This window comes from Rutilus rutilus, assembly GCF_951802725.1.
Source record: "Rutilus rutilus genome assembly, chromosome: 1".
In the NCBI taxonomy this organism is placed as follows: Eukaryota; Metazoa; Chordata; class Actinopteri; order Cypriniformes; family Leuciscidae; genus Rutilus; species Rutilus rutilus.
In genome coordinates, this window is record NC_140209.1 from 4,456,873 (window position 1) to 4,477,607 (window position 20,735).

At 40.4% G+C, this 20,735-nt stretch overlaps 1 protein-coding gene across 1 annotated transcript; it reads right to left on the reverse strand.

Moving 5' to 3' along the window:
- Positions 1-7,580: 7,580 nt before the first annotated feature.
- Positions 7,581-20,446, reverse strand: LOC311302123 (uncharacterized protein). Its single transcript, XM_084427751.1, has 3 exons — positions 20,346-20,446; positions 11,690-11,871; positions 7,581-10,431 (listed from the first exon to the last, which is right to left on the reverse strand). Exons 2-3 carry the CDS (start codon positions 11,715-11,717, stop codon positions 9,032-9,034), a joined length of 1,428 nt encoding a protein of 475 aa, XP_084283877.1. The 5' UTR covers positions 11,718-11,871; positions 20,346-20,446; the 3' UTR covers positions 7,581-9,031.
- Positions 20,447-20,735: the final 289 nt, after the last annotated feature.

Consider the following 20,735-nt stretch of genomic DNA (forward strand, 5'->3'; position numbering starts at 1 on the left):
TTTGCTTTTAAACAGCGTGTGTGTGTGTGTGTGTGTGTGTGTGTGTGTGTGTGTGTGTGTGTGTGTGTGTGTGTGTACATATGCAATAAACATTGCAAGGCTTGCAATTAAGTTAAATTATTTCTGTCACAAAGGTTTGGGCTGGATTCTGGCAGTGTGTGCTCTATATAAACTGAGAGTCTAAAGACTGCCTTTCCACTGATACTCTGATGGCACCGGATGAGGGGATGATATTGTTAATGAGCTGGGTGATGAGTAGACAAAAGTTGTAGAATAAAACTTTAAATCTGGCAACCCCACTTCCAAACATTTAGTTAGTTGACAGTGTGCATGTAAACAGACACATTGAGTTGATGTATTTTCCCAGGGCAGAAAAAATATCAGTTATTGATCACAACATCCAACATTGCATTTTTTTTTTTTTTCACAACATCCAACATTGCATTTTTTTTTTTTTTTTAATGTTGTTCAGTTTTAGTCAGCTTTTGTGCTGTCTCTCTTTGTCAAAATATATACACTCAGTTAATAATATTTAATTGTTGTTTTTTTCTGCCTTTTAGACGCTTTCCTGACATCAATCCTGAATGTGGATCAAAAACAAAGAAAGGACAAGTAACTTCAAAGAAAACTGGCCAAGTTGTGTAAAACAAGAACACCACTGTAAGCCTACAGGTGTCCTCACTTCTGCGAAACCTTGCAGACTTTGAATGGGATTTCGTTTGCACTTTTATGGACTTCAAAAAAGAAACAGCATTTCACTGTCGTTATAAAGCTTGGAAGAGCCAGGACATTTTTTAATAGAACTCTGATTGTATTCGTCTGAAAGAATAATGTCAGATACACCTAGGATGACTTGAGGGTGAGTAAATCATGTGCTAATTTAAATTTTTGGGTGAACTATTCCTTTAATTAAGTGCTAACTGTTACCTGTTTGTTGTTAAGTGTTAAAATTGCATTTTATGTTTAAAAAGTAATTCAGCCAACATGTTCACAGAAGGCAATTTAACTAAATAAATGTTTTAAAACCCAGAAAATGTTGTTTTCTTTTTCCTAGTGTGACTACTCTTATGAAACCTTAAAGTATAATATTTAATTATGTAATAATAAAAGCAGTATTCCCTGTAAAAATAAAATTTATTGCTGTCGACAAGTTTAATAATGTAAAATGTGGTATATACTGTATTTGGTAATTACAGTGGAGTACTGCAAATGCTGTTTACTGTAGTAGTGTTGTAAAAATACAGTATGTGGATAGCAACCCAGCTGCCAGTATTTAACTGTAAATTTACAGTGAAAAGTTTTACAGTGTCTCTTTAGATAAAAGGGAAGTGGAAATAAAAATCAATAATAGGCTGAACTGTATCATGATAATGTGTTCGTAACATGTACCACTCTTGTCTTCTATTTACATCAAAAGGCAGGTAGGCGTGTGTGACATATGTACACACATATGTGTGTGTGACACATGCCAGATTGTAGGCTATAAATAATTTAGAAAATTGAATAGAATCAAAAGATCAAAAGAATCAATTTTATATTTATGAATGTAAGCATGTGTAGCCTACTCAGTGTCCATGAAAAGAAAGAGACAGAAAAGAGAGAAGCTAGAATCAGTGAACGTACATTATTACTGACAAAATTACCAGGTTTGGGATTAATTAAATCATGTCGGTTGAAGAGCATGGCATACCTTTAAAATGTTATTAGTTTTATTATAAATTATTATTGTATTAGTACAATATTACTTCAATATTATTATATTAGTACAATTATTTATTGTATTAGTTTTTATTATAAAACTAATACAATTTTATTACATACTGAATTCGATGTTTCTCTGAGTTTTCTTTATTATGTTGGCTTAAGAAAGCCAGTATATTTGAACATTAATATTATTTTTTATTATTATTATGAGAAATTGACTCCGCCTAGAACTTTAATGCTTCACCAAACTCAGCTCAGACCTTAACGCCGGTTTCACACTGCACGCGTTATGCAGCGCATATTTTTTCCGCCGCCCATGTTAACAGATTAGAGCATTCACACCGCGTGCAGAGCAAAGAAGAAGCAGCAGTGCCGCGATCGTTTCGGCGCCGAGTCTGTTTTTGCTGCGCCACTTACGCTGAATTAAAGTGACAATGCATTGATCATGGCCAAAATACACAACAGTTTTATCCAAAAAGTGCATTGATGATATCTATTGTGTTTTAAACAGTCAATCAAATGACCAACAGCAATTTAAAAAGAAAACAAATGTCCAAAAACAAACCAGAACAGAAATGTGCCAGAACAATAAAAACAAAGATGAACCAAAAGTTATATAAATGAAATTATTAATAAAATAAGCTTTGACAAGTCTTTTCTCTTAAATATATTTGAAAACGAAATAAAGCAATGCCAACTTATCCATTATAGAGTACTCTGACAAACACTGCCAGTGTGAAAGCAAAACGCGTGTGTCCTGCTCCTGCTCACCATACGCACTGCTCCTGTGCTGCTAACGCGTGCAGTGTGAAACCGGTGTAAGACTGGTCTGACTCGCTAATATCTTTTCTAACTGTTCAGACTTACTTTCCCAAAAAAATCCATTGACTTGCGTTATCTGAGCAATGAAGGCCTTAATATATAATATATACAGGATAATAAGTGTTCTCTTACGAGAGGTTCTCTCGTATTGCGTAAGTTGCTTATGCTATGGGTAAAGTCATCTTTTCTCGAGATCTGAAGCCAAAAAATTATCCTTAATTTTGTATTTATTGTCAACGCAGTGCGGCAGCCAGCAGACTATAGCAGGCTGAATAAGCGTGCTCATTGGCTGTCCTGCGGCAACTGCTGCAGCCTATCGGGGAGCCCTGCTTAGCCCCCTCTACACGTCAGAGCCCGCCAGAATGGGTGTGGCTTCGTGTATATAAAGAAGGGCTCAACAGGCTGAACTCTGATTTTCATCTCTTCAGCGAAGCTCTTCGCATTGCTGGATCTTGAGAAGCCGCCGCCGTTGAAGCAAGCAACCAGCAAGCCTAGGAAGCGTCTGAGGAAGCCGGCCGTCTTCGCCGCCTTCAGCCATCCGTGCCTGCTGCGCTATCCGGCGTCATATCCTTTCTCTGCTGTGTGTGTTCGCCACGGCGACACACACTCTTCTCCTCTTCTAAAAGAGAAATTTCTACGAGGCGTTGTTTCAAATGCCTCGCACTCTTCCCGCTCTCCCTCTGTTCGAGCCGCACAAACTGCGGCACTCACAAGGGATGTCAGAAGCGGACGGTCACACGGCTAGCTTTCTTTACGTTACATGAAAGCTACCCCTCCCTCGCGCCCCATTCGCGCGCGTCACTCACTGGCAAAAGGAGAAAAGAGAGTGTTTTAGTCCCACCAAGGCCGGACCAACCTCCATTTCTCCGACCCCTCCTATGTTCAGGCGACTGTAAATATCAATATTGCAGTAAACGAGCCTGTTATAATACATGCACGCTTGCAAACAAATGCCATCACAAGACATGATGACTCTCTCTGGATATTCGCCTATTACGACCCCTCTTCCCGCTCTCTCTCCCTTTGTTTGAGCCACGCAAACTGCGCCGTTCACAAGGGATGTCAGAGCGGACGGTCACGAGCAATGTTCAGCACCCCGCGTGCCTCACTCACCGGCGAAGGGAGGAAAGAGAGTGTTTTTAGTCCCGCCGAGGCCGGACCAACCTCCAATTCTCAGTCCCCTCTTAAGTTTAGGCGGCTGGAAATATTAATATTGCAGTAAACGAGCCTGTTATACACGCACACTTGCAAAAAAACGCAGACACAAAACATGATGACGCTCTCTTATATGCTCGCGCTAACCAAAAGCTTATGTGTTTTCCCCCTGTGGCTCAGTGGCGAAATCTTAGGCTTTTGCGCCAGAGACCCAATGTTTGAATCCTGGCTCTGGCGGCAGATAAAAATTATGCCGAGCTCGCGGCCAGCTTTCTTACATACAGAAAGCGAAGCCGCCTCTCGCACCCTCCCGCTCTCATGATGGTGCTCGAGTATTTATGAGCGCATAAACATATGAGCCTTCAAAGCTTTTCGCTCTGTCAGTCCCTTTAATAAGGCGACTGCAGATGTGTATTCTGCAGCCAACGAGCGCGTTGTACAACCCGCTCGCCTGCACCCAAAGACTGTTTTTACGGCACTCCAGAGAAATCTCATAAGAGTACAATTCTGGTTATCCGGCTAACTGCCCGCTCTGCTACACTTTTATCCCAGGGGACAAAACCTATAAAGCCGACACACACCAGCTATGTTGTGAGTCTCGATCCCCCCTGTGTCTCTCACTCTCACAGAGCCCACTCACGTAAAGCTGGCTCGCGCCACTCGAGTGTTAAATGTAGGAAGTGAGCCCACAATACAGTGCCCACACCTACTCACTGCCCGCTCTGTTACACGGTTATCCCAGGGGACGGAACCTTTAATGCCACATACCGGCCATGTTGTGAACGTAAGCCCTGTGCCCGCTCACACTTACTGATACACTGTACCCCCGGCGCCGCTCACGCATCCCGCTTTTCTCGCCACAGAATGTTCTCCGTCCAAAGTGATCGAGTCATTGAGTGCAAAGCGGCCAGCCATCGCTGCCAGCGAGCCGTCCTATTCAGGCATCGAGAGCGCGCGCGCCGATACCTCTGATGCAGGTTCTCGACCCCACGCAGTGCGGCGAACCCAGAGGCCATTCTACCCCGAGGCTATGCATGCAAAAGCATGGGAAGCGATTCCGGGCGTGTCAGAATGGGTGCTGAATACTGTTAAGCAGGGCTATTCACTACAGTTCGCTCGCCGGCCCCCGCGCTTTCGAGCACGGACCGAGACGAGAGTGAATCTGGAAGTTGCACACCTACTTCGAGCAGAAATAGCAAAGCTGCTGTGCAAGGGGGCGATAGAACCGGTACATCCTTCTCTGAGCGCGTCAGGCTTTTACAGTCGTTACTTCCTCGTACCCAAGAAGGACGGAGCTCTCAGACCTATCTTAGATATGAGATATTTGAACAAAGCTCTCATGAGACGGCCATTCAAAATGCTCACAACCAGACAAATCCTCGCGCAAATTCGCCCGAGGGACTGGTTTAGATTCAGATTATACTCCGTCACAGGCCATTCTCGAGATTCGCCTTCGACGGTCAGGTATTTCAATACACCGTCCTGCCGTTCGTTTAGCACCCCGTACATTCACAAAGTGCATGGACGCGGCCCTCCCTCCCCTGAGAAGTCAGGGTACCAAATCTTGGACTATTTGGACGATTGGCTGATTTTGGCACAGTCAGAGAGAGAACTCAAATCTCACAGAACAGTGCTTCTCAGCCATCTGGAAAGCCTGGGTCTTACGGTCAACTGGACCAAGAGCTCACTGGAGCTCCAAAAGCTCACAAAAGAGTCAACCTCTTTTCTGGGAATAGAGCTGGACTCTGTGGCTATGACGGCCCGCTTGTCGACACAGCGCACGCGTCGTGTTCGGCACCTGGCGGCGTCTTTCCAGCGTTGTTCCTCTGAAAAGATTTCAGAGAATGCTGGGCTATATGGCGACAGCTGCAGCAGTGCTCGGGCTGGGTCTACTGCGTACTGTCTATGAGCGAGTGCCTCACCGAGCCTGGGCTGCCGGCGGCTCGCGAATCAGAGTGACTCAGAACTGCGTTTCAGCTCTGCAGCCCTGGATAGCAGCTGAATGGTACCAGTTGGGAGTGACAATGGGAGTTGTCTCGTACCAAAAGCTGATCTCGACGGACGCCTCTAACCTCGGTTGGGGCGCTCTTTTCGAGGGCAGACCGGCTTATGGCCTCTGGTCAGACCGGGAGAAAAGCCTTCACATAAACTGTCTAGAGATGATAGCGGTCGAGAATGCCCTGAAGCACTTCCTCCCACACCTGCGGGGCCACCACGTACTGGTTCGCACGGACAACATGTCCGTGGTGTCCTACGTTAATCACCAGGGCGGTGTCAGATCCAGGAACCTCTGCAAACTGACAGAACGCCTTCTCGTGTGGGCCCATCACTCGTTGCGCTCGCTGAGAGCCTCGCATATACCGGGCCACAGAAATGTCGGCCCAGACAGACTGTCCAGGGACAACATTGCCCCGGGAAAATGGTCCACAAGAGGATCAGGGAAACGCGCCACTCAGTGCTCCTCATAGCCCCGCGATGGGAGAACCAAACCTGGTTCCCAGAGCTGATGAGGCTGTTGCACGTAGCCCCATGGCCGATCCCGGTGAGGAGAGATCTTCTCTCTCAAGCCGGTGGATCAATTTGGCATCACCATCCAGAGCGCTGGTCTCTGCATGCGTGGATAATCAACGGATACCCGTTGCTTTGCCAAAAGGGGTCGTGAACACGATCACACAGTCTAGAGCTCCTTCTACAAGAAGACTCTACGCGTCTAAATGGTCAGTGTTCTCCAAATGGTGCGCTACAAAGAGCCTGGATCCACGCACGTGTGGGGTTTCGTGGGTGCTTTCCTTCCTTCAAGAGCTGTTGGACAAGGGCAGGTCCCCTTCCACGCTCAAAGTTTATTTTGCGGCTATTACAGCGTTCGCTGAGCCGACGCGCAGCCGTGCGATAGGAAGAAACGAGCTCATCATCCGCTTCCTTAGAGGAGCCAGGAGGATGAATACCCCGCGGCCCCCTTTTTGGGATCTTATTTGGTTTCTATTTGGGATCTTTCTTTGGTCCTGGAGGCCCTAACAATCAAACAGCCATTCTTTTTTAAATCTCCTCATTCTTGTGCAAGGTTGCTCAGAATGATGGGCCCTGATAAGCTCCTAATAGGGCCATTAGGGAGGGTCTTTGTCTTTCTAAGGTGCGAAAACATACATAGTAATGAGGTGATCACTCCTCTCCGCATAAAGCTTTTTGACACAAAACACGTAGTAAAATTTTTAAATCAATATATTGTCTTATCTGAATGAGCAGTCAGGATGATTTTCACATAGTTTTAGAGCAAACATTCTAGGCTACGTCATACAATTTTCAAAAGTCTTGTGAAGAAATAATCAGTATGGGTTTCATGACCTTATTTCAGTGACAATTTTTTTTTGTATTTTCACAAACCACGCATAAATGTCATTATCTCAAACCTACAAACTTTTACACACATGCTGCTAATATATTATTGTAGCAGAGTTTGTGCTGAATACAGTGTAATCAGACTTTAGCCATGAAAATGTCACAAGTAACAGAAATAAGCACAAATGTCAGAGCATGTCAGAACACCTCCAGGGCCCAGAAAACCCCTCAGACCCCAGAGGGTTAAATACGATCTGGAGTTCGAGCCTTCTGACACCCCAAAGCGAAACGCGCACGTTACTGGAGAGACAGTGAGGTTTCGTTTGTCATCGATCACGTGACTCTAGTAAACCAATACACACCCCGATACGGGGCTTCACTAGAAATTGTTTCACTTGTGTGATATGCGCATCGAAGCTTCAGTGTCATATGTAACATCACTACTGTCACTCTGTTAACTGATTTCTTTGTTTGCCAGACATGTGCCATGAGCCATGTGGGAAGATTGTTTGTCTGAACTGTTTTAAAGCCTGTTCAGTTTAAGTGATTATAAGTGTATTATTAGTATAAGTGATTAGTAAATTTATATTTCTTTTGTTGATTTGTAGAATTGTTCAACTTGTGTTAGTTGACCATTGTCATTATTTTTTTGTTATTCCTTTCTGTAGCACACAGACAATGCATTGAACCAAGGTCAAACTTCATGATAAAATAAAATAAAACCATTGTTGTTGCAACAAACCTTGCCTTCTCCTTTTGTCATTCATCACTCCATATCCTCTGACGTCTTCTGACCGAGACTCTGTTTGCTCACCAAACCCTCACTCCACCTGAACCATTCCCATTACCCTACAGTTTCTTCAGTCTGTATGGAGGAGTGAGCCAAAATCCCTTCTGCAGTGTGTGCAAACCTGGTCAAGAACTACAGGAAACGTATGATCTCTGTAATTGCAAACAAAGGTTTCTGTCCCAAATATTAAGTTCTGCTGTTCTGATGTATCAAATACTTATGTCATGCAATAAAATGCAAATTAATTACTTAAAAATCATACAATGTGTTTTTCTGGATTTTTGTTTTAGATTCCGTCACTCACAGTTGAAGAGTACCTATGATACAAATTACATACTTCTACATGCTTTGTAAAATACTTGTTCTCCCCACTGTATATAGAAAATAAATATTTTTGTGTGCTGTAAAGTGGTTATTAAGATGAAATCAGAATCGGCTAAAATCTGTATCGGCAGGTCAAACTCGGAATCGGCCTAGAAAATTGTAATCAGTGCATCTCTATAATCTTTCTGATTGGCTGGTATCAAACATTATTACATAATCTGATGTTCACCTAGATGTTTTATTTATTTCTACATTTGCCGTATAGTATTGTCGATGGGTTCAATAACACATCCTGCAAAAGGGGGGCCTTGGCCAGAACCTAGTGGTATTTGGGGGGCCTTGTCATTTGAAAAGTTTGGGAACCCCTGCTTTAAGATATTTTAACCCCGCTTATTTCTGTCATTGGTATAAGTTGTAGTGGGTGTCATAGACAAGAAATTTACAGTTTTCGACCATCTTGCTGACAACGTTTCTTTAGTCATTCAGCAGTCTTGCGGCTGAACCCCTGCAGGAAATCCAACTATAAATGATGTTTTATTAACAAGGTTCGGGAGGAGCACGCTCAGATAATTAACACAAGTGGAGAGCACCCAGCAATCAATGGTAAGAGGTGTATATACTCAGCAGTCTCACCTCATTCCATTGACAGTTTTAGCAGCATCCCTCCACCACCCCTTCTCCTCACTTCTAGTCCTAAACACTTACATACGGGGGGAGTACTCTGGGTTCGGGCCGAACTCCGAGCTCGGAGCCCTCCCTCCGGACAGCACGCCATATACGCTTAAACTTACCCATTCAAATTATATGTAAGTGTGAACTCGTGAAACAACTACAAAATGGATTTTAATGGTGACTGAATGCGGTTCAAATGAGCTGTTGTCACACAGAGTTGGTAAAGGATCACTTGTAAGGTTTTTCTCCAGTGTGGATCCTCTCATGTCTTTTCAGATGTGCTGACAGACTGAATCTCTTGTCACAGTGTGAACACTTGTAAGGTTTTTCTCCAGTGTGAATTCTCTGGTGCCGTTTTAAACACTCCGCTGTAATAAAAGTCTTCTCACACTCAAAGCACATGTACTCTCTCACACCAGTGTGAATTTTCTCATGTCTATGTAAATTAGGCAGCTGTGAAAAACTCTTTCCACACACAGAACATGAATGTGGCTTCTCCTTCGTATGAACTATCAGGTGTTTCTTCAGGTTTGATACACAAAGAAATGTTTTGCCACATTGATTACATGCAAACGTCTTATCTCCGGTGTGGATCATCATGTGAACATTAAGGGATGATGATTGACTGAAACTCTTCCCGCACTGATCACATGAGAACGGCTTCTCTCCAGTGTGGATCTTCATGTGACGCTCAAGAGAATGTTTGTATGTGAAATTGTTTCCACATTGATGGCATACATGCGGCTTCTCTCTGGTGTGAACTCTCATGTGAAGCTTCAGGTCACTTTTAAAAGCAAAACTCTTTCCACACTGATCACACGTGTGCGGCTTCTCTCCAGTGTGGATCATCTCATGTGCTTTCAGATTTGATGAGTGATTGAATCTCTTGTCACAGTGTGAACACTTGTAAGGTTTTTCTCCAGTGTGAATTATCTGGTGTTGTTTTAAATTGTACGCTGTAGTAAAAGTCTTCTCACACTCAAAGCACATGTACTCTCTCACACCAGTGTGAGTTTTCTCATGTCCATGTAAATATTGCAGCAGTGAAAAACTCTTTCCACACACAGAACATGAATGCGGCTTCTCCTTCGTATGAACTGCCAGGTGTGACTTCAGGGCTGATGCACAGAGAAATGTTTTGCCACACTGATCACATGTGAACGTCTTATCTCCGGTGTGGATCCTCATGTGAACAATAAGGGATGAGGATTGACTGAAACTCTTCCCACACTGATCACATGAAAACGGCTTCTCTCCAGTGTGGATCCTCATGTGTCGATTACGATTTGTTATGTGTGTGAAATGCTTTCCACATTGATCACATGAGAATGGTTTCTCTCCGGTGTGGATCCTCATGTGAATCTCAAGACTTTGTTTGCTTGAGAAACTGTTTCCACACTGAGTGCAGGTGAAAGATTTCTTGGCTCTTCTTTTCTTTAAAAATGTATTTTTAGTCTTTAAGGGACTTTGAGGTTGGACATGATGTTCCTCCTCCACTTCACTCAGTTCTTCAGTCTCCTCCTTCACTTCACTCAGTTCTTCACTCTCCTCCTCCACTTCACTCAGTTCTTCACTCTCCTCCTCCACTTCACTCAGTTCTTCACTCTCCTCCTCCACTTCCATCAGGTCTGACATGAAAGAAACAAATATTACATTTCATTTTCAGTACATCAAAATAATTCAAAGAGGGAAATATAAAGTGAAAGGACATGAAAGTGAGCCCTGATGTAATAGTAGAAAGTAGACAACTGTTATAAATTATTGTGATAATTTGATGCCTTTTTATAAATGTAATTATGATAAAATTATCATTAAATTGATTATATGTCCTTGAAACTTTCCATGAATGAGGTCAATTTATCTTCCAATTATAATTTTTTAAACATTATAGGCACGAATCCCATGTTTCTTTAGCAAGAACTATTACATGTATTTGATCAATGACAATTATCTAACATGATATTAACATTAAAATATACAATACTGCCATGTTTTGACACCAACTTTGAGATTGATATTTATTTTACTAAAAACTTTTTAATTATTAATGGCCGTTCACACTAGACTTTTCCTTAATAGACTTCCATTCATGCACATGTTAAAGTGGGACACCAGAAACACAAGCTCAAGTGAATTACCCTGTGAGAAATAACACAAGCGATTAGCATTCAAGTGGAGTGGATTGTTTATTTTTACATTTTGAATTATTATTATTTGTTATACGTTATTTGTTTGTAAAAAAGATGCCGCAGAATGTGACGTCATTTCACAGCCGGTGCAGTGTCTGTAGAAATTTCACATGCTCAAAGTATAGAGTGGCCGTGGCTTTAACTATTTTTAAATTAACATTTTTTTATTATCTTTATCTGTGTCCTACATGTTTCACTCAACCCTGTTACTCCAGCATGATGGGAAAACAAGAAAATAATCTCAATCCATTGTCTCAGTTTTTACACAAACTGTAGCATTGACTGTATTCATCAACCCTGTTACCAAAGTTACTCTAAGAAGAATCTCTATAATTATGAATAACTTATGATATTTGACAAATACAACTTTCAGTAACTTGGTGTTTACTATTCTTAAAATTATAATTTTGTAAACTGTTGAAAATGACAAATTCTGGTAACGTTGTTGCAAATTGGAAACCAGATATAAAATAAATATAAAATAAAACCATTAAAATAGTATTTAGCCTGATCTGATGTTGACAATCAATATAAAAATGTCTCAAATCTCCCTTTACTGTCCATTTGTTGAAGAAAACCCAGAACATTCTGTACCATTTCATAGTTTAACTTTTTATCTAAATGTGATGAAGTGCTTGAATGTTTTTTAACATGAATGTTCTTTAGCATCATGAATGAATGAAGAATAAACACCAACCTCTTCTGCAGGGTTCTGGATCACTCATGTTCTCACTGTCCTCTTTAATAAACTTTGCAGATTCCAGCTCTTCCTGATGCTTTCATGCTCATCTTCACTTGTAGCTGATGTGAATTTACAGCATTTATTGCTGAATTACTGTGGGAGGAGCTTCACTGATGATGTTATTGCTGTGGGAGGAGCTTCACCGATGATGTGCAGGAGTGGAAAAAAAGATATTTTGCAAAAAAAAAAAAAAGATATTCTTATTAAATAATATTTGAAAAACCTGTATAAACGAAACACCAAATAACAATATTACCTATGCAAATTATTAACAATATACCGAATTAAAATACATAAATAGCCAAAGCTAAAGGCTAACATTTCTGTTCCCTTTTTCCGAGGGAACTCGCGCCGCATCGATGACGCTTTGGGAAAACCCCACGTGATTACGTCTGAAGCACATAGGTCAACTAGTCCAATGGAAATAATGAACGTCACGGACGGGTGACGTCATGACCAGGAAAGGATAAAAAGCACATCCGGTGCAACCGGCGCTAGCTTTTGTGCCTCAGCAAAGCACTCTGTGTCAAAACTGTCTATTATATTTATTGTTTGTCTGTCACATCATCATATAAAGTATGGCAAAACAGTTATTCAAGTCATGTGCTTCTCGTTGCCCTCGTTTCCTTACGTGTGGGGATACACACGATTTTAGTGTAATCTGTTTGGGAGTGGAGCATGCTATGTCAGCCTTTGAGGGAGCTGACTGTCAGCATTGTGAGCAGCTACGGCTCTGCATGCTCCGCTCCCGCCCCGCATGCTCCGCTCCCGCCTGTCATTATTTGATGAAAGTGGCCAGGCTCGCAAACCTCAGGGTGCAGGACCCGCTGCTGCTGAGGCAGCACGGAGATCGCATACCTGGGGTTCGCAAATGGATCTCTCGGCGGGGTTGGAGACCAGGTGCATACATATTCAGACATAAGGGGACTGAGAGAACATGGTTATGGGTTGATGCCCCGGGCTGAGCAGAAGCTCGTGAGCTTTCTGTCTCCTGGTTAAGCATCGTCCCTGAAGGCTCCCGTGCTGCCCACTAAACCTTTAATAACTACATCTAATTTAGTTGGCAAAGCTTATACTGCAGCAGGTCAAGCCGGAGCCTGTCTTCACACTATGGCAGTGCTTCAGGCTTATCAGGCAGACCTGTTGGGGGATCTGGATAGTAGTGAGGGAGTGGGCCCGACGAAATTCGAGAACTTCGTCGGTCCACAGATCTGGTCTCTCAGGGCTACGAAGGAGATCACTCATGGGTGGTCTATGGCAGCTCTTGTAGCTACTGAGAGACACCTCTGGTTAAATTTAGCAGAAATAAAAGAGAAAGATCTCCTAGTTCTCCTCCTAAAGGAAGATGCTCCTATTTCTCCTTCTGGTCTCTCTGACAACTCAGTCAAGAGCAGGACCTCCGTGTCCTGATTATATTGTCTGCTATATTTGCTTCTTATTTATTAAACCCAGGCAATTGGTTGATGAAACATTTATTAAATTAAGATACAATTTATAAAAAACTAAATTCACTTTAACGAAAGGCTTTCTACAAATCAAAACTTAAGTGGTCAAAATCATGTCTGACCCACTCCATATATCTCCCAATATATTGGGCATCTTATGATCCTATCTTACTCATCTTATACGGTTTCCGTTTTCATATAATCAACATGGATGAAATAAAAAAAATAACATTATATTATTTAAACATAAATATGAAATGTATGTTTAAGTTTTGTAGTAATACCCAGCGATCTTCAAATATTATTTTTGCTTAAAATTCCCATCCCTAATATGTAATTCAATGCTTTACGGGCTTTAGTGTGTTGTTTCTTTGACAAAATTGCTTTAAAAAAAGTTAACGATAACGAAATGGACGTTTGAGCCTCGTTTATTATTATTATTCTTTTTTTCAAAAACACCCCCTAACCACCGCCGGTATTGCTCAATTTCCACCGTGGTGGTAAAAAACTGCCACGTCACAGCCCTAGATAGCATTGGACCTGGACGGGAAGAATAACTCTGAGTGTTGGAAGGGGTGTGTCGCGATTTTGCCTTCTCACACCACGACACAGGTTTGTGGATCTTAGTGTTGTGATTTCGGTTTCATGTCGCATATCGCCACAGCCCTAATCAACACTCATTCAACAAGCCATTCAGGATCATCAGCAGATCAACTCACTTTATTCTGAGTGTTTGCTGTTAGAAACATTATTTGAGTCAGATAGATGACAAAAGCCTATTAAACTGCTCCATTGAAAGACAATACTGTCATTTCTCACACTATGACATGGATAAAACATCAATAATACAAAAACAATCACTAATGACACTAGGGATGTTAACGATTAATTGACGATAATACATTTAATCGATTCAAACTTATCAGTCATTGATTAAGCAGGTTCATAAGCGTGCGTCTGCGTGCTGCTCGACCAAAAAAACATGTAGCGAGCGTGCCGGAGTTATTTTTGGGACCATTTTACACCTTTATCATGACTATAAGTTTGCGTGTGCATTCGCAGCCTTTTGTTCTGTGCAAATGTGAGTTGTAATATTGTGTTTATTTTGTGTAGGCCTATCTATATCTGATTTATCTCATATAGGATGTATTTGGTTAAGAATTAATGTAGTAAAGTGTACGGTGATCCTTTTTAGTTTCAGCGCGCGCAGCTCAAATGGCAATGCACGACTAATAATGACTATTGGACTGTCATATTATTCACTTAAGTTCACTTGTGCATTCGCTTCATTTTGTGCAGATATAATTTGCAATATTATGTTTATTTGGTATCTGATTAATCTCATATAGGATGCATTTCTTTGAGCTAAATAACGCGCTAGCAAAATGCTCCAGTTTACCTTTCAGCGCGTAGCTCAAACAGCAATGCATGGTTAATACAGGGGTGATAGTAGAAAAAAATCCTGAGCCTGAACTTTTTTCCCTGAGAGGTAAGCGGGCCCCTAAGCCGAGATATATGCCCTGATCAACATAATTGTCAAGCGGGATCCAGGGGTGTGCTCCCCTAGAACATTTTGATAAGTAGTAGGGATGGCCCGATACCGATACTGGCATCGGGCCGATACTGTCCTCATATACTCGTACTCATAAAAATTTGCCGATATCACGTACATTTTGCGAAACGAAACTGGCCGCAGCGAGTGCTTTGTCTACCTTTGAACTGAGGCATAGGCGCGAGCTGGTCGAGCACATCCCTTTAAACAGACATCAGTGGAAAGTTTGTTCAGTCGGATGTCAATGGCAAAGAAAATAAAACGAGGCATGTAGCTTATTATTAACGTTAACTGACGAGAGAGAGAGAGAGAGAGAGAGAGAGAGAGAGAGAGAGAGCGCACGCACTTCTGTTGAATGCTCTTGATTGCTGATCGTTCACTCAGCACGTTATTTGGATGAAAACTAAATCGTATATGCAAGTAAAGTAAAACATGAACTGTTACCTGATTTAAGTATAACGAGTGGTTCCCTACATTATTACAGGACGTGTGCAGGTCAAGAAGTTCCATGAACGCAAACATCCAAAGCGCGTGCCCCGCAAACCAGCGTCTCAGCGCGCGAATACTGAATTAAATTGTCTTTCACGTCTTGCGCTTGTACGGACGAATTCACACAAAATTATGTAAAAACGCCAATCTTGGCGAGTATCCTATAGTAAACAAAGTCGGTTAAATCTCAAATGAACGTAGCATGTTCAAATGCGGTCCGTACGCTCGGTTTTAAAGGGGCAGCAGTCTAATAATCCTGCTTCTGTGTTTTAATGTTAATCACTCAAAGGACAAAGAAATACTCACTGATCTTGACTAAATAGGCTACCCTTTTCAACTTTACAAAAATATCCATCTATATATAATTTATACAGTAATGAATATGCTTTTTTCACATTTGATTACTCTATTCAAATTTCTGTACCTTTTCGATCTACCTGAAAAACTCCAAAACACATTTTATTTAATTTGTAGTCTTTCTTTGTTCTATTGTATTTATTTGTCCTATTTGTAATTCGATTGTTTGTTTTTATTTTGTTACTGACTGTTTACTTGTTTTAAATTCACATTAATTAGGCTGGTAATTTGTTTTAGTATCAAAATTGGATTAAATAATTGATATTTCACTGGTTTTGACTAACATTTGAACCGCTGACCCGATCCTCAGCACTGAGCCCTGCTGAAGCACCTCTAAATATGTGCTGTGGCTATTAAATGAAAGATAAAATATGATAGAGCAATAGAATGAACAGTGACAGTAACAGAAGCTCATACAATGCATTTTATCAGGCTTAATTAAGCATTAAAATAACTGCAAGAAATATATATATTTGATGAACAAATTAAGCCAACTAATATGATTTATATTATTTTGGTTTATCTACTAATACATTTAAAAATTACAAATGCAGTGAAAATTCAGGTATCGGTTACGGTATCGGTATCGGTGAGTACCAAAAATGAAAGTATCGGTATCGAACTCGTTCTGCAAAAAGTGGTATCGGGACATCCCTAATAAATAGTCCCTTAAATGATAGATTCTGGTGACTTTTGTGGATAAAAATGGACATCATTAAGACATGAGATGAACAAACCCAATACAAGCCTATATTACAGTAGCAGGTTTCAGTAAGTCAAATTTAAGACCTTTTTAAGACATTTTAAGACCATAAAGATTAAAATTTAAGACCAACACGACGCATTGCCAAAAAATATTCAAATCAAAGAATTCATTTTATTTCAATGAATTCAGTAATTGAAAAAGCTTTCATTTAATTTACAGATAAAGCAATCACATTAGTAACCTTCCAGACCCAACAACGCGTGTCAGAGAAAAGAACAGAATCAGATATAATTTTATTATAGAAAATTGTACTTTGCATATTATACTGTAAAAAACACATAATTAGTTGATTTTAATTGATCATAACAAGAGATGAAATGGCATGAACATTTCATTTCATGATTATAGTGATAAAAATGATCACGTTATCACAGAATCCTGTTCAAAAAGTACTAATACTACACAATGAAATCAATTCACCAAGTTTTATGTCGAAAACCAGCAAATAACAAATAAAGTATCAATATGCACTTTTTGTTTACATAAACATTAAAATAATACCATTAAAAATGATAGCCAGATTTTAATAGTGTCTTGCAACATTTTATATACTAACATGTACAAGTTCAAATAAAGTTTTGACAAAAAACTTCTTTATAAAAAGATAAACCTCACATATTTCAGACTTTAAATGATTTTTATAAAAAGAATGAGTCAAAAAAAGATAAATTACTGACATTTATAATGCACTTTAGCTTATCTTTTATTATTAATAGTGAAATTAGGTCAGATTTTCCCGTGGCGTCTGTCGTTGCTATGCAACCATGCACTGCGCTCTCCACAATGACAAAAAAGTTTTAGTGGCTAATGGATTTCCACCACCGAAAAACGCCTAAAAAAAAACGAGCGCGTCGCTTCAATTATGAGCGCGCTTACCTAAGCGCGCCTGCATTTGAATGAACTTGAGCGCGCAAAAGACGCGATATGTGAACGGCCTGTTGGCGAGCTACCTCAAATCAGGCAACGAGCTACAGCTGCTTGATGACTAGGGTCTAACTTGTGACCAGCCCCTACCCTATTACCAATTGGCTGAAGTAGGCTTACTGGTGTGGTTTAGTGAAAGCGCCTCTCAGATCTTGGGATAACTGTCAGATCACGCGAATGCAAACCTGATTTTTTTTTTTTTTTTGCAGACACGTCTGTACACGCCGGAAATCCGGCGTTGCGCCGGAGTGCTATCAGGCCTGTTAATAATAACTATGATTAGGACTGTCATATTACATTACATGAGAACACTATTTATTAAATCGTTGTGAATTCTTTGGATTTAGTTGCCATTTTCAGCGTGTTGTTCCAGGAAGAGCACGTCCACAACAGTCACATATTCTGACAAGCACGCAGCTGAGGCGTTGGTGACACTTTTCATTAGTCATTATATTTGATTATTAAATAATTAATTTAATTAAATGATTAACCTCATCAAAACATTTTACAATCCTACTAGCCCTTTATTTAGATTAAAAACCCTCTCATTCATTTGGTGAGGAAGCGTTTTGTGTATTTGCTAGGGCTGAACGATTAATTGCATTTGCGATAATATCACGATATGATGAGATGCCAGTTTTTAACCGCAAAGCTGCGATTACAGTCTGGTCACGTGACACGCGAGAGTAAATCAGTCTGTAGTACAGATGAAGCACCAACTTGGCACGCTATGCATGTAGGCCTGGCTACAGGAAATAACAGTTTATGTTTAATTTATGTGATATTGTGTTATAGATTCTCTCCAACGATTCTGTATTGATTAAGATAATTTCAGATTTATGTCTGAGCTTAGTTTTAAACACAGATACGTGAGGACGCGTGTGCTTTCTACGCATGTGGTGTGCGTGATGTTACTTTTGTAGTGCGCGGTCTTGCCCGCCGGTATTTTACTTACAAATGCTCTAAGAAGGCATCATATGTCTTGGAATGCAGTTGACTTATATATTAAAAATATGAAAATCACTGACAGAAGCTGCTTTCAATTTCAAATACTCGCGCGCGCTTTGCGAAGAGCGTTTGAGCATGCGGCTGTGAGCGACTCCGTCTACGTGGTTAAATGTACTTGCATCTCAAAATGCTTTTATGACGCAAAATTAATGAGACACAGTCAGTTATATCTTAAGTTATTAACCAGACAGGACAAACCACATCTTATAATTGGAAAAGAGATGAAAACATTGAAATAGCCTACTCTTAAATCCTGAAAGCACTCTTTGTTTATTGCTTCTAATATTTTTTTCCCCTCTTTGTTTTTTGTTTTGAACCTATATTTGTTAAAATTATTAACATGTAATTGTATTAATTTAGTTTTTTAATGTGTAATTATTATAAGTAGGCCTACTTATAATTATGTAATTAAATATTTTAAGTTTTATTAATAAGATCAATAAAAGAACAAAATGTAATCGGCTCATGAGGTGCCTAAAGATTCCCTTCCCTATTTTACAATGATTTATTGCTTGTTTTGGTTGAATAATACAAAAGATAAAGAGCTTAAAAAAATCTCATATTAAATCGCAATCGCTATATTGGTAAAACTAAATCGCAATTAGATTATTTTCCAAAATTGTTCAGCCCTAGTATCTGCACAACCTGTCATGCTGTTGGCCATATGCCACTGCAGCAGCCTCATATTGCAGTGTTAAGGCTAACGATTAATCTATTAATTGATCGTTAATTTAAACGACGATCGATCAATGGGAATTTGTGAAAATTGACATCCCTAAATGATCTTCATCTTCATCAACCACTACAGATAAATAATCTAAAATCTAATCTTATCTAATCTAAAATATAGTTTGATATTATTATTAAGTAATCACTATAAGTTAGATCATTATAATAACATATATAATATAATAACTGAGCACGCAACACAACTCCTCGTCCAGGCCCTGGTCATTTCTAGGCTTGACTACTGCAATGCTCTTTTGGCCGGACTTCCAGCATGTGCTACCAAACCTCTTCAGATGATCCAGAATGCTGCAGCTCGTCTTGTCTTCAACGAGCCCAAGAGGGCCCACGTCACCCCTCTGTTAATCTCTCTGCACTGGCTACCTCTCGCTGCTCGCATCAAGTTCAAGGCATTGACGCTTGCTTACAGATCTATCACAGGCTCAGCTCCCTCCTACCTTCACTCACTCCTACGAGCCTACATCCCCACCAGACGCCTACGATCAATCAACAAGCGACGTCTCGTGGTTCCATCACAGAAAGCCACAAAATCACTTTCCAGATCATTCTCATTCACAGTTCCATGCTGGTGGAACACTCTCCCCACCTCTTCCATGAGCACCTAAACTCATAAAAAAAAAAAAAATAAAAAAAAAAACCTTTCCCTTAAAATCCCACCTATCATGCTTATGCTACTCTGAATAATGCCTGAACTTCGTATTCTGAACACTTCTTGCGTTGTTGTTGTCTTTTGCCTCTTCATGATGACTCGCTTAATTTAGTCCTGATTTGTAAGTCGCTTTGGATAAAAGCGTCTGCTAAATGACTAAATGTAAATGTAAATGTAATAACATTTTATATACGCAGAAACTGAAAATTATTATAAAACTTTTGAAAATAAAGAGCACCACAGAGCACTATTGTTCCAAGAGTAAAACGCTATTCTTATAAGTACGCTATTGGTTTAATGTCTCACGCGGCTCATTATAGGCTGTAAAGTAGCCTATGTAAAAGTAAAGTAAAATAATGTAAAGCATTTAGCAGATCTGTTCCAGTATGACACTTGAGATCGATAACCATTCATTCCCTTCACAGATCTTAAACTTTGACTTTTGACTTGACGAGACAATCACACAATCGAACACAACATCGCTCAGGTCTGAATGAACTCAACATATTCTCCTCATGCTCGCTGCTGCTGCACTAAATGTTTATTTCAGAAGGAAGACGCCAGAAAAGACGCACAAGTATCGCTGTGATCGATGAAAACAATACAGAAATGAGCCTGTCGCTTAATCAAACTGTATAAAGTGTGTGTGATGGTTGAGTAAATATGAGAAATACCGTGAACTGCTCTCCTCGCCTCACAAGACTGGACGCTGAAAAACAATGACAGAGGAGACGGGCGGCGCGAGCCTGCAGCTACAGTCCCGCACCCAGAGTCCCGCATTCTCAGACCCCTCGTTTTTCGAGACAGCGCCTCCTATCAAATTGGATCGGATAAACATGTGAAGAACTTAAGCCATATACGTAAGTACTGACGATATACGTAAGTATATCGTCAATTTTATTGAGCGAATCATACTCATTTGATTTCCTTTTTAATCAAACTACTTTAGGCTATAGCTCATTGATACACAAACATATGAATAGTCCATTTAATATTTGTAAAGATAGTTTGTAACAAAATTTGAACCGTATGTTTTTTCGCCTTTTCCCCCCGAAATTATTTTG

Excerpts from the sequence above, each read along its gene's own strand:
- LOC311302123 (XM_084427751.1), bottom strand. The coding sequence starts at position 11,717 with ATGAGTGATCCAGAACCCTGCAGAAGAG. Across the intron at positions 10,432-11,689 it reads TCCAGAACCCTGCAGAAGAG|ACCTGATGGAAGTGGAGGAG; the intron begins GTTGGTGTTTAT and ends CTTTCATGTCAG.